The sequence below is a fragment of the Solea solea genome, chromosome 13, assembly GCF_958295425.1.
Source record: "Solea solea chromosome 13, fSolSol10.1, whole genome shotgun sequence".
NCBI lineage: Eukaryota > Metazoa > Chordata > Actinopteri > Pleuronectiformes > Soleidae > Solea > Solea solea.
The window spans coordinates 16,515,655-16,533,613 of NC_081146.1; the positions used below are offsets into that span (position 1 = coordinate 16,515,655).

The following is a 17,959-nucleotide window of genomic DNA, read 5'->3' on the forward strand; positions in this document are numbered from 1 at the left end:
AACGTCGTCTAACGTATTTTCTTCCCCACAAAGTTAAGTTATAAAAAACAAAGAAAAAAACTCAATGTAAAGATGTTTATTTTGTTTAATTTAATTTAAATACCTGTAAATGCATGTCTAATGAACCAAACGGTAGATGTCTCCCTCCACCGTCCTGGCATCTGTGCGTCTTCACGGCACCGATGCTGTCTGCAGATGATGACCGAGTCGCCATTTTGAAAAGCAATCGTTCACAGCACACCCACCCTGAGTACTGGAACTATGCCGCGGGGCCGGCCTCGCAAACTGAGAGTTAAAAGCAACGACGAAACAGGTAACAAGTATCAAAATGCAACGAATAAAAAATATAGATTATGTGCTATCCAAATAACTGCATATTGTTCGGGCAAACATCTCCGTAGCGTCTATAATAACACTTCAATATAGTGTATATAGTCCCCGGATATAGTATTGCGGGTGGGCTTTGCTTTGTACGGCGAGGGAGTGATTGAGGCGGAATGATATTAATAACATTTCGGTGCCGCTTCTTATTGGCTTTCAGTCTAAATTGGTGTCCGCGAGGGAAACAGTTGCGATGTCGTTGTGCTGTTAGTGGATGTGCGTACTTTGCAAAACAAACATGTATTTATTCGTAATGCGTGGTTAGCACCGTTGTGGCTAACTAGCTCCCTTCTGCTACCGTTAGCTTCGGGGCTAAGTCACGATAATGTTGGCCAGTTTTGACTCTGGTCCTGTGTTAGCGGCACTGTGGCGAGCAGGGAGCGAGGTTGTCCAGCCGCCGACGAGCAGCAGCAACAGCTGTGTGTGGTCGGAACAAGTTTTTACTTGAACGAGTGTGGTTGTGTTTTGTCGCAATTTATCCAGTTTGCTAGCATACTGGTGCCGCCATCAGAATGCAATATTAGTTAAATGGTGAGTTACGACTCGACTTGGCTGATGGATGTAAACGGACTCAGCTGATAATAAAATCCACACATTGTCACCTCACAGACAACGGAATTAAATGATATTGTGTTCAGCAAATCACTGGATGGGTCACGTATGTAGCTGACAGCCAGATGGGCGTGTAAAAATAAACAAACTGTGCAACATCAATAATATAATGTACACTATCAGGTTCACAGACAACACATGAAGTTAAATATGTATCGTTTTACTCGAATTTAAATTGATGCGATTTCCTTTTTGGCTAAAAGAGAGTAGATTTTTGTTGATATTAATAATGATCGATTTAACACAATTAAACAATGTTTTGTATGAGCTTAACGTTTGTAGAAACTTGTTAATATTGAGTATTTATTAAAGCAAATATACAGTACTTTATTGTCTCCACAGGGAAATATGTCTTGGGCGAAAGTGCTTCAACAGCTGCAGAACAGCACATATAGCAAACAGCACACCAAGGACATACAACAATCAAACCAAACAGGATTAAAATGAAATAAAAGTAAAATACAGCACCTCCCCTAAGACATTAAAAAGGTAAATATACATAAAAATGTTGAGTCAGGTCAATTTAAAACAAGGCAATAAAAACCCATAGACCAGAGTGCAAGATGTGGTTGTAAGTACCAGATTAAAGTGATGGAGTTTATTGAAATATGTGTCAAACAAAACTGTTTATGTTCAACAAAAACACTTTTACTTAAGAAATCTGCTGTTGAACTTTATTTGTTATCTGTCAAGTTTGTGTTTAACACTGTGTTTATTGTTTTTGTCCATAAAGATGTTTAAAAGCACCTGGTACCTGGTTTTCTTTAAAATTCACTCTGGAGCAAATATGACTTTGTTGTCTGACATAATGCGATAATTATATATCAGTGATGTCAGTTGATTTTTGGCCATATCATACATACAGTCCTAGGTGTAATGGTCTTAAGTGACATTTAATTCTGCTAAAAATACTTCATTTGGGAAACCGTAGGAGACTGAGTTGAGAAGAAGGCTGCACTTAAAGGTACACCTTTTTAGATGCCAGGCAAACATGTGTCCAACCACACCAGCAAGTAACATGAGAAAGGTTTATCATGATGAAAAATAACATTTCAGGTGAAAACAGCTGGTGTCAGAGATTATTAGCTGCTGATGAAAACACATGAAGATGCACTCTTACACTCTCTACTACAGCTCTTCTTGTCTCAAGAGAATCATGCATCTTGAACTGAAATTGAATTTTTCCATTGTGGTTCTCTCGTCAGATGGAGATCCCAGTGAAGCTAAAGTGGACAGTTTCAGTGATGATGAACCCAAGGACAAGAAATGCACAATATGTGGTCAGATCTTCACCACTGAGAGCCAGCTGCAGAAGCATCTCCGCGAGCATGAGGTCAACGACAAGGCAAGAGAAGACACAGAGTCATGACAAGAAAGTGAACGTGTCAGTTTTTAAACAATTTTAGCAGAGTGTGCTTGCTCTCTGTCATCAGCACAAGCACTTTGTATTCTTGCATTTCATCTTGGTTGAATCTAAGTCTCTGAAGAGCTGCTTCTTACAGCTTTTTTGTCAAGTAGCTAGTGGTTATTATTGACTTGAAAACAATTACACTGGAGCTGGTAAGATTTTATTCAAAACCGCCGGGGGGTAATTGTCATAGTGTTTTGACATAAAATGAAATAGCACTTCAATATTTATTGAGTTGTAACCACTTTGTTACAACTCTCTTATATTATGATGCGCCTAGTGATCAGAAAATCTAGGGAGATGCTGTCATACAAGCTAAGTACCACAGGCAGATTTGAAGATCGTAAGAGGTCAGAGCTTTCAAGCCACTACTGGAGCAGTGAGCTCCATCTCTAGGGTTGTTGACCTTTGAGAGCATTACCTTTCACGAGTAACGAATACTCATCACTTAAATTCTTCACCATACACTGCTATGCCACCATGGTTAAAAACTAGACGTAATTCACTAGTTTGCTTTGATTCAGATTTAGCTTGGGGCAAAAGAAGAGTCAGAAGAGGATACTGTACCTGATTCGCTTTAGTTAAGTGCTGCAGTTTATATCATAACAGTGTTCCAGCTATTGTTTGGAACATGTTACTAGCTTACTGTCAAAGCCATAGGTGTCCTGGATTTTTCAGCTCAGATGATGTTATACAATTTGGAAGTTCAGAGCTGCTGTAGATTATCTGATTGCTAAGCACAGATCTTGCCAATCATCTGCCAATCAGTGTATTTGGTGGCAGTTGCTTCTGAAGTGTCAGGAACATGGTTTGACCTGCAGCTTGGTGGAAGATTCCGCTGTGTGTTTTTCATTTAGACCATGTCTTTGGTAAATAACTCACCTTTATAGCCATAATTAGCCACATGACATGCTTCTGTTCCAATCCGATTGTATCACGACTTGCGTGCCAATTTGTTTTGCAGTTTGATAGTATAGAGAAAAGATTTTCTTCTCCCTCCTTAAACTAAATTGAAACAATACATTCCTTGGCATTTTTCCTAAATCAATGCAGATTTGTATGTAATTCAGTAATTTATCTTAATTGAGTAGGACAGTGGTACATAACAGTGACACATTGAAGCTGCTGCTGCTAATACCTGCACAGCTTTTTCGGTCTTATACTGTGCACACATTGTGGAATGTCATGAGCTGAATTAAAAATTCAAAATAGAGCTTTGCTTGCATTTGGTTAGATTATTATATGTGAATATCAATATGTGCATGAATGCTCCGGGTATAAATACACTGAGCTGATACATTTAGCCTGCAGACATACATTTACTGATGTTGCACAGCATTGCTGTTGTTTTGTGTTTTGCTGGTGTAGAGAAGTTACAGCAGAACTAAAACTGAAATTTTGCTGAGAAAGGAGACGTAGCATGTCCACCCCCCACAGCCCTGGCTGCCCAATAACAATTTTAAATAGCACTGTAAATATTGCTGGATGTTGAATCACAGCTGCAGTCTGCTGCAGTGGTCAGTTGCCAGTAATAGTAAATCAAATTCAGTGGTTATCCGTATGAATTTATTTCCCCTTAAAATTCAAATGAATTATATGAATAATTGTTACTGTGCACTATTGTTCAGTGTGTGATGATTGTGGTTGCATTGTTATTGGTGGCGATATGTAGGCAGTATAACTGGAATGATTTGAACTAATTATCCAGACGATCATCATAGTTTTTCAGTAAAATAGTTCAGCAAAAAATGTGTTTGAAAAAAGAGCACACAAATAATGGAAACCTGTGCAATAACTCAAGCTGAGCAAGGTTTTTTTTGTCAGTTATTAATTCATATTTGAATAATCATCTACTTTGTGTTAGTGTGAGAGTGGGTCCTCACACATTTGCCTTTAAACCCTTTTAGTTCCACTTACACTCATGCTGTCACAGTGGGTTGCTTGTCATAACCAACAAGATAAGGAGTTTGGTTCTTCATTCCATGCAATTAACAACAATGTTAAAGAGATACTACAGGTTTTACTACGTGGTTGTATGAAGTACCATCACACATTCTGAGTTGGACTCATTGGAGTGTTGCTATTTGCTTTTGCTGTCTTCAGTTTCTTTTTATAAATTCAGTCTGTCAGCTCCTCTAATAGTATATATAATATTACACATGTGTTATTTGTGCCTCATGGAAAATATTCTTTTATGTTGTCAAGCAGGGATAAGGCGATGTACGATTTTATTGCACAGTGCGATGAAAAGCTCCTCTTGGCAGGTGGCGTTATTCTTGGGTCGGCATAACATCAACTCCATCACCCCAATAGTGTGTGGAGAAAAGAAACATATTGAAAACATCTAGATGTCTTTAGCTATATTTAATCAGAGTATTTTATTAATCCTAGAGGAAATTGTGTGTGTCACACAGTTGTTCCATGCCAGATTAAGAGATATCTAAAAAGTGTTGAGCCTAAGTTATTTGGTTTTATTTTGTAGTTGGCGATGTCTCATTTAGTGCACATTTCCACATCTTTTAAAAACCATAATCCTTTAACTGGTTTGGTGCTTCACTTCGGATACGAAAGTGCAAATGAATTCTAGGCTACTTTTCTGAGTTTGGTGTAAATAACATAACTATAATTAACGTAATTTATAGCATGGGCTCACCCTGCCTCTTGGTCTCTCTCGGAAAATATATTTTATAATCAAAGAAGCTTACCCTGGCTGAAGAAAGGAAATTGTGAATAGGAAAATGTTTAATATTTCATTTGAGTGACCTTAAATTACCACTTAGATTGCCAACATACACTCTTAGTGATTTATTTTTTTATTTTCACAAGGGACACCCTCATTTTTTCTCATTTTTACTCCAATTAAATTAAAGTTGTTCAAGTTTCTTTCTCTCCCTTTGCAGCCCCATCGATGTGACAAGTGCTCACAGACATTTAACGTGGAGTTCAACCTCACCCTTCACAAGTCCACACACACCACCTCGGACTTTACCTGTCCTGTATGCAATAAAAGGTTCTCACGCATCGCCAGCCTCAAATCTCATATCATGCTGCACGAGAAGGAAGAGGTCAGTCACCCTAGTAGTCGGACATCAAACTGTCATGGTTTTTATATCTCTGTGTAATAGACAGCCCTTTGTGTGTTTCTTTACTTTGTGACGCCGCCCCCCCCCCCCACAGAACTTAATCTGTGTCGAGTGTGGAGATGAGTTTATTCTTCAGAGCCAGCTCTCTCTACACTTGGAGGAGCATCGTAAAGAGCTGTCGGGCGTGAAGGTCTACACCTGCAAGACCTGCGACAAGGAGTTCAAGACGTTTGCGCACCTCAAGGAGCACACTAAGAGTCACGCCAAGATGAGGTCAGGGGGAGATTCATTGCGTTTAACCAAGTCAGACCACTGCGTGATTAATGGAGGTTCACATTGGGGATCTCATTTGCATTTTGTTTATAAATGGACTCTTTTATGTCATGAAGCAGCTTTGTTAGGCAAAGATATTTCAAATTTTACAGAATGACAACTACTGTTGCTGGAATTATTTCTTTAAACATTTTAATGTTGAAATATAAACCATAAACCTGACAGTGTGAGGTTGGACACAGACATCCACAAAACATCCTCATTCATTCATTCGCATCAGTATGTAAATGCTGAAATGATCCTGTACAAGAACAACTAAGTGCTGTGTACAAATTATCTTAAGGCAATTGTTGGTGAAGGCAAACCAGAGTGGAGACACCAGAAAAATACTGCAAATAAGAAAAATCTATTAAGACTTTCCTTATGCCAAAAGACAAATGACGTATATACTTTGAGTCACATTAAAAATCTGTTATGTGACAATACTGCTGCATTATAAGTTGCAACTTGTTGTTTCATGGTGGGCAAGACAATAATATGATGAATGTGAAATCTCTAATGAATATATACTTATTAATTATCTTGGATCCTTTTGCAGGTCCCCTGTTGTTTAAAACCATTTGTGTGTGTGTTTCCTCAGGCCACTCAACTCTAGTTCAAGAAACTACAAGAAAAACATTGATCGCAGTGGATTCACAAACAGCTGCCTTCACTGTGGAAAGGCTTTCAAAAAGCCCAGCCAGCTTGTCAGACACATACGAATACACACAGGTGAGGAAAGAGCTCAATGTAACACATACAGTGATTTATGCTTAAGGGACTGTAAAAATCCATGAGATTTGTTTGTCCACAAATCCCACGGTGTGGGTGGACACTGGTACTTGGTTGTAATAGGTGGGGGATCAACCTGCTGTTTCGAAACCACAGGTAATGGATGCACTAGTACATTGTGTGGGTGCGTGGGTGATGCTAGCACAAAACTGAAGTTTCCTTTTTCATTTCAGTTCTTAATGGCCTCTGAGTTGTATTCTAGGCAGTTATATAAAAAAAAGTTCCTGTTTAACTTTCTCAAGTTGACTTACTGTGATAAAGTTTTCCTCAATTGTCTGACTGTTTCTGAGGAAGTGTAAACTTCACCTCAGTTCATCACTCACAGTGACGTAGTGTGGGTTGAATACTAATAGGCTGCTTAAATTCTGATATTATTTTGTTTCTCTGTGGTTGTTCAGCTGCCTGAGTTCAGGTAATGTAGCCAGTAGATACCACCCACATGTTGTTTACACATCATCCACAAGTCCATTCATTTGCTTTGCTGCCTTGTTGGATTCGTGAGAATTGGTGGAAGGGGTTGATTTCTCTGTGCTTTGAATCTCAAGCAGCTCTTAAGCTGATGAAGAGTCACTTCGGGTGACCCCACACACACGGAGAAGTTGTTATGGGTACAAGATCTGAATATATTGAATTTCTTTGTGCTTGAAAAACATCACAATAATACTGACCCATTGGCATAATTAGCCTAAAAAGCTGCTTTAAATAGTGTGATTTTAACAGAGGAGTCTATTGAAGAAGTCCTTTCTCTAAATTACAGCTGTTAAAAGTATCAAATTGTTATCAGTGGTATTAGCCTCCCACAGTAAGAGCACCTGTTTGACCTCGCCTTGCCCTCCCCTTTCAGGTGAGAGGCCCTATAAGTGCTCACATTGTGGCAAGGCTTTCAACCAGAAGGTGGTGCTGCAGACTCACATGGTGAGACACACCGGGGAGAAACCTCACCTCTGCATGTTCTGTCCCGCTTCCTTCTCCCAGAAAGGGAACCTGCATTCCCACGTTCAGAGAGTTCATTGTGAGGTAAGACTGCACAGACACAAACAAACACCTGCACAACTGGTAGAAATACTTAGATGTCTGTGCTCAAAAAAAACAAGAATTCACTTACTTCTAAGTTAACATCCAAATTGCATTTCTGTTTCTTAAATTGTTCTTAAATCTTAATTTATATTAGGATATTCATGAAATATATAATTTCACCCATCATTAAGTAAACATTACTTTTGTCTGACCTGTAGATTGTGTAGATTAGATACTCACATACTGAATATGCATTGCTGGCTTCTGCTCAAAGTGAATAGAATACAAATTGTGTCCCAAAACAAGGCTCCTTAAGTGTTTCTGAGCACTGGTAGTGAACGACAAATCAGCCTTTGATTGCTGGATTTAATTTGTTTGAGAATATATTCCAGTTCTTGATTAAGGAATAGGAAAGCAAGACTCCAAAAGCTAAAGCTTAATTCACAGTACACGATTTTCAAGCTGATTTTCCGGTTCCAGTTGCCAGTCCCCTCTATCAGCAGTGTGCTGTTACTTAGTGTGGAATATTTAAATATGTGATTAAAGAGACCTGCCAAAGCTTTCCAGATACGTCATAGGTCCCAATCTCATTTTTAAGAGGCTGGAAATTTGATCTAAATCTACAACTTCAGAAACCCTAACCAATCAGAGAGTGGGATGGGGGTTGACAATGGTTGACATCTGAATATGAAGACAAGTGCCAGTTGCTATGTGAACTCACAACAACTGCTAGCCTTTCGATTACCTGATTACATGAGGGATTCTGTGACAGTCATGTAGTGTGAATTTGCTGTAAAATGATGAACTTTATGCTGAAATACCAAATATATGTTGCTTATTGTTTTCCATTATTCTGATTGCTGATATCAAAAATATTTATATATATGTATATATATATTTATATATATATATATATGTGTGTATATATGTATATATATATATATATATATATTTATATATATATACAGTATATATATATATATATAAATATATAGTTTGTCTTCCTCCTTCCCAAACATTCTAAATTGCTAACCCTCCTGCTCACAGCTTGTTACACTTAATGCAGCAGGACACCTTGCTATATTGTTTGTCCGTTGGAAAGGGAATGAGGTGAAATTGCAGCTCTTTGTTCCCCATTTGGTTCCCCTGCTTTCTAAGGATTGCACAGCAGTCCACCTGATTTATTCATCCTAATTAAGTCTGGACTTGGGTCTCTAATGGTGCTCTGCTCCGTCTCCCGAGGTCACCTGGTCTCTGTGCCAAGCCATGGTTGAGAAAATTGAACACATGAAAGTCCTCCCTAGGAATCCAAATGTTCATGTTGACAGAAATAAGAATTCTCCTCCATTTGTTGGGTTGTTAACAAAGCTTGTCAATGGGTGGCTTGGCAGTCGGATAACTTAAAATGTATGTACTGAAGAGATAGATAATTGAACACATAGGGTTTTGTTTTTCCTTTAGTCTAATGCTGGTCCAGTTGTCAATTTCCTGTCTAATGTAGTCTCTATTTAACCTGTAATGTAGCCTGTGATAGCGCGCTGTGAGAGATGAAGGTTGACAACACTTGTGGAAAATGACACCAACATTTGCACTTACTTTCCATCTGTTCATAATTAATAAACAAAAAGATGTTCAAGCATCTGACATAATTATTCCTCCTTAAGAGAGACACAAGAAATCAGTGCAGCCTCATAAACATATTTGTGCCTCTACAGTCGGGTTGTTTTAATGGTGTTCCTTTTAGAATTAATTGAGTATGAATAACATGCCTCGTACCTAATTCACTGTGTTGAGCAGTCAGGTATACTTACAACATACTTGATGGATGGATTTTTTTGTTGTTGCAGTAATTGTTTTCCCACTGTCACACAGAACATTCAGGACTTTACACAAGGACATGTCATTTTTTAGCATTGTGTTGGCATATTGTTGCCTCATCCTAAGCTGTGCACAGCAGTGTGTAGCCCTGACCAAACTGGGCAAATACAATAACTGTTATTGGCCAGATTTACTTCAGCAAACAGCTTGCTCATCGGTTTTTATTCAGAAACTTGTCCACAGACTGTTACCTGTGAGTGAGACGGGTAACAGTCTAAGAGAGTACTTGCTGAGTTTAAGGCTGGATAACTTTTATCCATCCATCTTCTACCCGTTTATCCTCCACATGAGGGTTGCAGGGGCGCTGTGCCAATCTCAGCTGACATTGGGTGATGGGCACCCTGGACAATACCGTAACTTTTATATATAAACAAATGTCCGTTACATTCAAACCATTGTCTAATGAGTTCAAGAAATGCTGATTAAGCCTCTCAGCTCCATGCAGCCTTGTGCATGTGCTCCTTAGTATGGCTTTGTTTTGATCTTGAGTTGTCCAGTGACATTCCCACACACACACAGATGCATTTTTACGTCATGACTGATGGAGGAAAGTAAAATCACAACAGCTATATGGTGTTTGTAAAGAGAGATGGCTGCACACAGGTTGACTGTGGCTGAGAAACACCAAGTGCAGACGAAAAGTATGAGAAGTGAATTCTAGCGTTAAAAATAAACTGGCATGCTCACTGGGGCTGCACAAATGCCTTCTCAAGCTTAAATAATGGCGATTGTCTGATTGAAAATGTGTGCTCCGCCAGTGGAACTCAAAACAAATCAAGTGCTACCTAAACAACTGCCTGATTACTTGACTGCATGTGTCAGTCACAGCTGTGGCTGTACCTGCACCACACATTTCCTCCTCTGGTTTATGCATTGGGGTTATGTTTGCATAGTAAGCCTCTGCCTCAAAACACTTTCCTGTTGGGGCTTCTCTAGAAACATACCGACACAAGATGATGTCTTCCACAAAGCAAGGCTCTAGCCTAAGTGCATATAAAAGGCATATTCAAAGGCTATGACAAATGTTACACACTGGACCTTTAAGTGAAATTTTAAATGATTTCCTTGAGTGGTTCGATTAGTCAAATGCTCTTTTTGACTAGCGCTGTGTCTTACACTTTCTCCTTACTGTTTAATATAGATATTGACTAAATTAAGGATGATGTTTTAATTTTTCTTACTTGCTAGCATGATTATGTATTCTGTGCTAAAAGCCTGTGATGTGTCCACATGATTGAATTACTTCTGGAAAGCCAAACAGCAGGACTATTTGAATAATGCATCTAATTTTCACAAGGGTTCTTCAGCTTCCCAGTTGCAGATAGAGGTTGTCCCTGTGATTGACTGACTTTATGAATAAATTATGGTCAGGCATTATTTGCAACAGATTTTATGAGCAGATGCATATTGAGGAGCCAAGGGAGTAAAGTAATTGTGGCTGAATCCAATAGAGTGTTTTGGTGTGTAGGATGTAGGCATGTTGAGACCGTAACACTGTCTGCATACAAAATGTCAAAATCACAGCTTCTCACAAATTCATGTCAGAAAATGCAGAGTTGCCAAAGATCTTTTAACCTGAATCTGTGATTCATTATTAGCTTTAGAATACGGGTCTATAAACATTTTCTTCTGCTTTATCCTCCACATGAGGGTCACGGGGGGGGGACAACGCTGGACAGTTTGCCAGTTCATCACAGGGCCACATATAGAGACACATATAGATACTCTACATTGAGACTATCCAATTTACCTAATCCCCATATTGCATGTTTTTGGACTGTGGGAGGATGCTGGAGATCCCGGAGAAAACCTGCGCACACACTCAAGCGGGGCTCAAACCCAAAACTTTAGATACAGTTTTAATGAATTTTAAATAATGAATAAAAGTCAGACATTGACAGTGCATTTATCACTCCAGGTATGTGGGTTTAGGTTCTTTAATGGAGCTGTTTTGTTTTTTTCAAATGCTTTCAGCAGAAATAGTGAGAGGAACTGCTTACCCTAAGAGGGTAGTTAGAGGAACTGCTTACCCTAAGTCTTTAGGACACTGAATTAGTCTGATCTGTGTCCCATCTCTCTGATTAATCTCAGTAACTTTCTGAAACCAGTGATCTGACATTCCCACCCACCCATCTGACACTGCTACTCTGTCGATTTGCCGTTCCTCCAAATGTTCTAAAACAACCCACACATACTGTACATCTCATCACAGTTATGTGAACGTCTCCCGGGAACTCTTTTTTATGCCCTTACATTTTCACAAACACGCACCAAACTCATCTGGCCAAGTGGCTCTGGAGCTAAACCATGAACAGACATACGTACTTCAGTTTGCAGAAACACTGATCCTTATAGTGGCATGCTCAACTGTCACATTTGTTCTTTTGTTTTTTTTTTACTGCCCTTCTATTTCTAAAAGTTTTCGACATTGTTGTCATGACTTAAAACTTTGTTATCCATCCACCATTTACTGCCATTCAGTAATTACTGTTTCAGTTTTCCGGCATGTTGTCATGCCTGTGGTGAAAACCTGGACGTTTGCTCCTCCCAGGCATCTTCAACAAACTCCACTGTTTATCATGCCTTGGGTGGTGGTGTGCACAAGAGAACAGTCCGTTCCTGTGTTATTCCTGTGTTAGTCCTGGTAGTAGATAATAACTCACTCACTGAGGGATGTAAGTACTCATAATTTATACCTGTATAATTGAAGGTACACACATTTCTTGACTTAACAAAGGGTGAGAGTGTTAATACTCCATGTCTGTTTCTTTCATGCCTCTAAACAGTGTGAATTGATATAACCTTCCTTTATGTGGAGACCTCTAATAAGAGCAAACAGAAAAGTCTATGTTGGCATTTCCTCTCCCACATTTTATTTTCAGTTCATCTGGTATTTGCTGATTTCTAATGGTCACCCCCCATCCAGGGTGTACTCCCACCTTTTGCCCTATGACAGCTGGGATTGGCTCCAGCTCCACCACTATATCTGAGCCATTATGGACAACTTTGGCCTTTTTTGTCCGACACACAGTGCAGGATCTGTGTGTGTTTGTCTCTTTATGGTCATTTTTAAGGTGGCCTGAAATGATGACACATTATCGGGCTTGTCTGTAAACTCCCATAAATTAATAACGGCTATTATTATCTTTAATGGTCAAAGCAGGAACATCGGATATGACCTACCAACTCATCTGAGCATGGTTCTACAAATGTGTCTGAACAAATTAACAACCCAACATCCAGATATCAATTTCCATCGTGACCCAGACAGCTAGAGATCAGTACATTTCAATTCTAAAACAAAAATATTTTTGTGATGTTCATTGATAGAATAAGTCATTGAAAGGTCATTAAAACAGCAGCACATATGTAAAGGAGCCAGGGATAATGTTTTTTTTATGTGTTGTCTTACAGACTAAAGGAGTGCCTCTGTTCCCATGCATGGACTGCAGCTGTGCATTTAAGAAGCTGGGCAGTCTGAACGCCCACATCAGCAAGATGCACATCTCTGTGATTGAGGTACCTACCAGCACTGCGGTAAGAGAGCAGGAAAAAATACTTTGAATATACTCTTGACTCTTGACTATATAAGGTTAAGGAGGTACACTGGAGTTCTTGGCACCCTTTTACGTTAGTTCTAAAGTCATTGGCTGTGTCTTCAATCACAGAGGTGGAGAGATTAAGGTTCTTAAGTTTAAACAGATTAGTAAAAATATTCTTTGGCTTTCCTTCGTATACTTAATGTTACATATCTGTTTCAAGTTAGCCATGTTTTATTCCATTTCTCAACGGATCCTGGAAGATATAATGATGACTTGATGGCTCCGTTTTTACTGAGTATGTGATATATTATTGGATTATTTTCTATTTCATAAAATGTGACAGGCACAGAGAAAGTAGGTAGCATCAGCAGAAATACTTAACACCACAATCCTGACAAATAAGTGACTAATTCTTTGAGTTATTTCAAAGTCTACTGTCAAGATAATCACATAGCTTTTATCTCACTCCATGTAATATGGGAACTGTTTTTTTGTCAAACTCTAGGCTTTCTCTCAAACATGTTGCTTCTTGGATCATCATGCTCTGGATAGAAAACATAGTGTTTTAGTTTTGTCTTAATCAGTTGATAGAAATGCTGGTTATACCACTTCATTGGATTTACCTGATGTCTCACTGTTAAAAACTAAAGCTTTGGCTTCAGTAGCTGTTAAGCTATTTCCCCTCTGCCCATAAAGCAGCTCTTCTGCCAAATTGTGCCTGGCATAGAGTCTAAAATGCAGGGTTGAGCCTGCCAACCTTCTTCTAAATGATCTCCCTTGTTTGCTATAATTGTACTAATGCATGAACATTTTTCGGTAATTATTAGGTAACTAATTACATTTTCTATCTGCAGTTTAGTAATGTTTATATACACTCATTGAGCACTTCATAAGGAACACCTGCTCATCCGCTAACTCCAGTTATGAAATCAGTTATTCACTGTGCCAGCACTGAACTTCACTTATGCAGATTCATGTGCATCGATGTAACTTTGTTTGCAGCCACAATTTACCATCTTCTTATTGCTGCTTTCATCACGATAATGCACACTGACACTAAGCTGTAGTTTGACAGTGAGTTGTGTGTGACCCCAGTCACTGTAGCTGCACCTGACGGTACATCTATCATAGACCAATGTTAATGTGCATCAGATGAATGCATTACCCGCAGATACACTGTGACTCAGTCATGTTAAGCATGGAGTAGAATCTCAAAGGAAAGTTTCCAACATCTCGTGGAGTCAGAGCCATTCACTTCAGAGGCGCTTAATAGATTAAGAGCTGCAATTAAGTTGCAGCTCAAGGATTTTTTTCAAATTGCAATTGCTCTTTGAAAGTGATTCATTGTTTAGCCTTACTCTGTATTTGTAAACATAGTCTATGTCTTAATGTCATCATCATTTATTGCAATAGTAACTGTTGCTTTTCTCATTTAATGCTCCATGGAACCCCTAATGAAAATGTGTCAGGTTTATAATCATTGCCCGTCCTAGCCCTTTGTCACGTTGGTCCTCATCTGTCTTCACGTTGACTTTTTTCACCCCCTTTTCTCCTCCTGTAGGAATCAGAGACCACAGGTCAGGGCCCAGGGGGGTCAGAGGGTGGCGAAGGGGTGACAGATGTCATCCAACAGCTTCTTGAGCTGTCTGAACAGGTCAGTGGGGAGACGGCCCAGCCCCAACCCCCAGAGCAGGCTATTGCCATGGAAACTGCCATCAACCAGGACATCTTGCAGGTGAGTTGGTTACATTCACACATATTTATTGAGTGACCAGAACGAAACTCCACAAGCTGACTGGGAGAATTCAAGCATTACTCTGAAAGCAATACTTAAATGGAGTGCACCAACTCGTCTCCATCCTCTCTCCACTCTCTCTTTCCACAGGTTTGTATAGCTACTATATTCTTCTGAGGACACGGCACTGATTTCCATTCATTTAGACTAAAAGGTTATCCCGAACCTTAACTATAACCAGTTAATACCTAACCTTACCCTATCTCATTATGACCAAGTTTTGGTCTCCATGAAGACTACTGGTTCTGATAAGGTCAGTGTTAATTCTAGAAAAGGTCCTGAAGAGGTAACAAATACAAGTATACAGACACGCAGCAGCTGTCAGTGTAGGCAGTGATCACAGGCACCCCATTGGGGATATATTGTGACAGAAAGATGAAAAGACTACAATATTTTCCATAAATTCACTGAAATTATCCTGAAATTGTTTGTTTGAAACCAAATGATATAGGCTCTGTTACATTACTGTCCTTTAGTGACTGAATGGCAGCATTTTGCACAATGATGGGACATATAATGGACACTGGAATGCTTTATGCATTAGAAATGTGGTGTGATTGCCATTGAGATGTTTTTTTGTTGTTTTTTTTACCCAATTTTTTCATTGTTATTCATTATTTTTTTTCTGTATTATTGACAAGTGACAATTTAAACAGAAACACATAAATTGGCAAGAAAGGATCAAAAGAAAACTAATGATGATTAAAAAAAAAAGTTAATTAGCAACATAACCATGTCCACAAACATAATATACAAACCTGATAGACTCCTGTATACATTCTATACATACACGTACATAAATACTTATGTATTTATACACATAACCTTGTGTAAAGGTTTTAATTAAAATAATAATAAATAAAATGAATGTTATGTTCTTCCTTATATTCAAAATCCAGCTTAGTATTTTTTGTTGTGTCAATTGATTAGTATTTCCACAACTTTTGTGAGCAATTATCTCCCGCTTATGCAGCAAGCTCTGGAGAACAGTGGGCTGAGTGTGGTCCAGCCACAGGGTGATGCCCTGTCCAGAGAGATGCAGGACGAGAGCACAGAGGGCGCTGCTGCAGAAACCAAGAAAGTACAAGGGCCAGACAAACCAGCCAGGGAAAAGAAAAGGAGCATTTTTAAGAAACCAGTACAAATGCCAGGTAAAGGGTGATTTTTGTGAGTATTTTACTGACTTAGAATTGGAAGTGTAGTGGTGCTTTTCAGCGAAAGTGTTGATTACAATGTCTTGTATTTTTGGCATTTGGATTTGTACTTTATAAAAATATTCTTTTCATATTGAATTGGATAATAAATGTATTTGTGAGACTTGTCGGTTATTTACCAAGACCACATCAGCAGCTGCTTTGCCTTCCCTTTCCAGGTTCAATCAGGGAAGAGAATGGTGTCCGCTTGCACTGCTGCCCATACTGTGCCAAGGAGTTTAAGAAACCAAGTGACCTTGTTCGTCATATCCGCATTCACACCCATGAGAAGCCTTTCAAGTGCAAACAATGCTTTAGAGCCTTTGCTGTCAAGAGCACGCTTACAGCACATATGAAGACGCACACGGGTATCAAGGCCTTTGAGTGTCAGTGCTGTTTGAAGTGCTTCTCCACCTCTGGCAGCATGAAGGTGCACATGCGGCTGCATACAGGTGAGGTGCTTTTATTCCCCATGTTAAGTCAAGTGAGACATGTATAAGACAAATTGTGTTTTGTCTTTTTGTGACTACCGTTTGGTGCTCAGTTGTTGGTCACGATAAACTAGAAATGATTATTATACGTTATTTATATTACATGTTATTCCATTTTGTTTGATGTGTGGATTTCCTATTATTTGTTTATATTGTGGCTTATGGATTGTTAAAGTTGTAAACTCCTACATATATTGTTCAAGTTTAGAGCCTAAGTTAATAATCTCTTGATGTTTGTGTTGAAGCACACATTTCACATTCTCTAAAAGTGCTCTTTACCCCCCCGAACTCTTCCCAGGTGCACGACCTTTCCCCTGCCCTCACTGTGGCAAGGTCTTCCGTACATCGGGCCACAGGAAGACACATGTTGCTTCTCACTTCAAAAGCCTGCAGCAGAAGAAGCACAAATTTCCACGGAAAACCAACAAAGCCAAAGGTTTCAAGAATAATCTACCTCTGCCCGATATCCCCCTGCAAGAACCCATCCTCATCACTGACTTTGGTAAGAGCATGTGTCGACAAACACACGTTAATACATGTTGTAGTGCTGTTGCATCTGTTTTAACTGATCATGAACACAGATATTCTCTGTGGTCCTTGATTGAAGTGGGAAGCGATGTTCAGTGGATTTCCCTGTTAGTGTTCTTCGTGCTTGTGCACAAAATGAGATTTCTGTTCCCTGACTTCCTTGTGTTGCTCATTGACATGTTGCTTCACAGGCCTCATCCCATCCCAGAACCCTCGTCTGACTTTCCAGCAGTACCTGGAGGTGACGGGCACTGACCGGCCATATAAGTGCCAGTTCTGCAGTAAGGCCTATAAGAAATCAAGCCATCTAAAGCAACATGTCAGGTAAGGTTTTTTGTAAGAACAGGGACTTTAATCTAACTAAAGTGCAGTCAGCCATGCATAATATAGAATATTAAATCATCAATGCCAATACACTCATATTAAGGAAATGAGATTCTTTGAATAATATCCCACTCTTGTGTACCTGTAGGCGTACATAAAAGTTAGTACTAAAACTGCACTTTTTGCTCTAATCTCTTTTAATCTAATGTTCTTTTATCACCACAGGTCTCATACAGGAGAACGGCCCTACAAGTGTGTACAGTGCAGTCGAGGTTTTGCTTCCTCTGGAGTGCTTAAAGCTCACATCAGGACACACTCGGGCCTAAAGGCTTACAAGTGCTTAATGTGCGACACCACGTTCACCACCAGTGGCAGCCTACGACGTCACATGACCACCCACAGTGACTTAAGACCTTATATGTGTCCCTATTGCCAGAAGACCTTTAAGTCATCACCCAACTGTAGGAAGCACATGAAAACACACAGGTTCGGCCTTTGTCAGCGTGTTTTTGTCTACAGTTCATGCAAGAGTGCCAGCTGTCACAAGGAAGATGCAAAAGTTTCACGACTGTTTTGAATCTTAGGTTTTGCTTTTCTTGTCCC

General features: G+C 39.4%; 1 protein-coding gene across 2 annotated transcripts in view; it reads left to right on the plus strand.

Moving 5' to 3' along the window:
• The first annotated feature begins 221 nt into the window (after window positions 1–221).
• LOC131471419 (zinc finger protein 236-like) overlaps window positions 222–17,959 on the plus strand; it is a 41,907-nt gene continuing 24,169 nt past the window's right edge. Inside the window, exons 1-13 of one of the 2 annotated variants that reach the window (XM_058647961.1) lie at window positions 222–313; window positions 2,199–2,338; window positions 5,302–5,466; window positions 5,579–5,757; window positions 6,398–6,528; window positions 7,433–7,605; window positions 12,898–13,020; window positions 14,587–14,760; window positions 15,794–15,971; window positions 16,193–16,465; window positions 16,803–17,006; window positions 17,224–17,356; window positions 17,582–17,842. In XM_058647961.1, the coding sequence (XP_058503944.1) occupies window positions 262–313; window positions 2,199–2,338; window positions 5,302–5,466; window positions 5,579–5,757; window positions 6,398–6,528; window positions 7,433–7,605; window positions 12,898–13,020; window positions 14,587–14,760; window positions 15,794–15,971; window positions 16,193–16,465; window positions 16,803–17,006; window positions 17,224–17,356; window positions 17,582–17,842 (2,186 nt within the window). In that variant the 5' untranslated portion in view covers window positions 222–261. The remainder of the gene's footprint in view (window positions 314–2,198; window positions 2,339–5,301; window positions 5,467–5,578; window positions 5,758–6,397; window positions 6,529–7,432; window positions 7,606–12,897; window positions 13,021–14,586; window positions 14,761–15,793; window positions 15,972–16,192; window positions 16,466–16,802; window positions 17,007–17,223; window positions 17,357–17,581; window positions 17,843–17,959) is intronic. The other variant, XM_058647962.1, reaches the window with a different exon arrangement.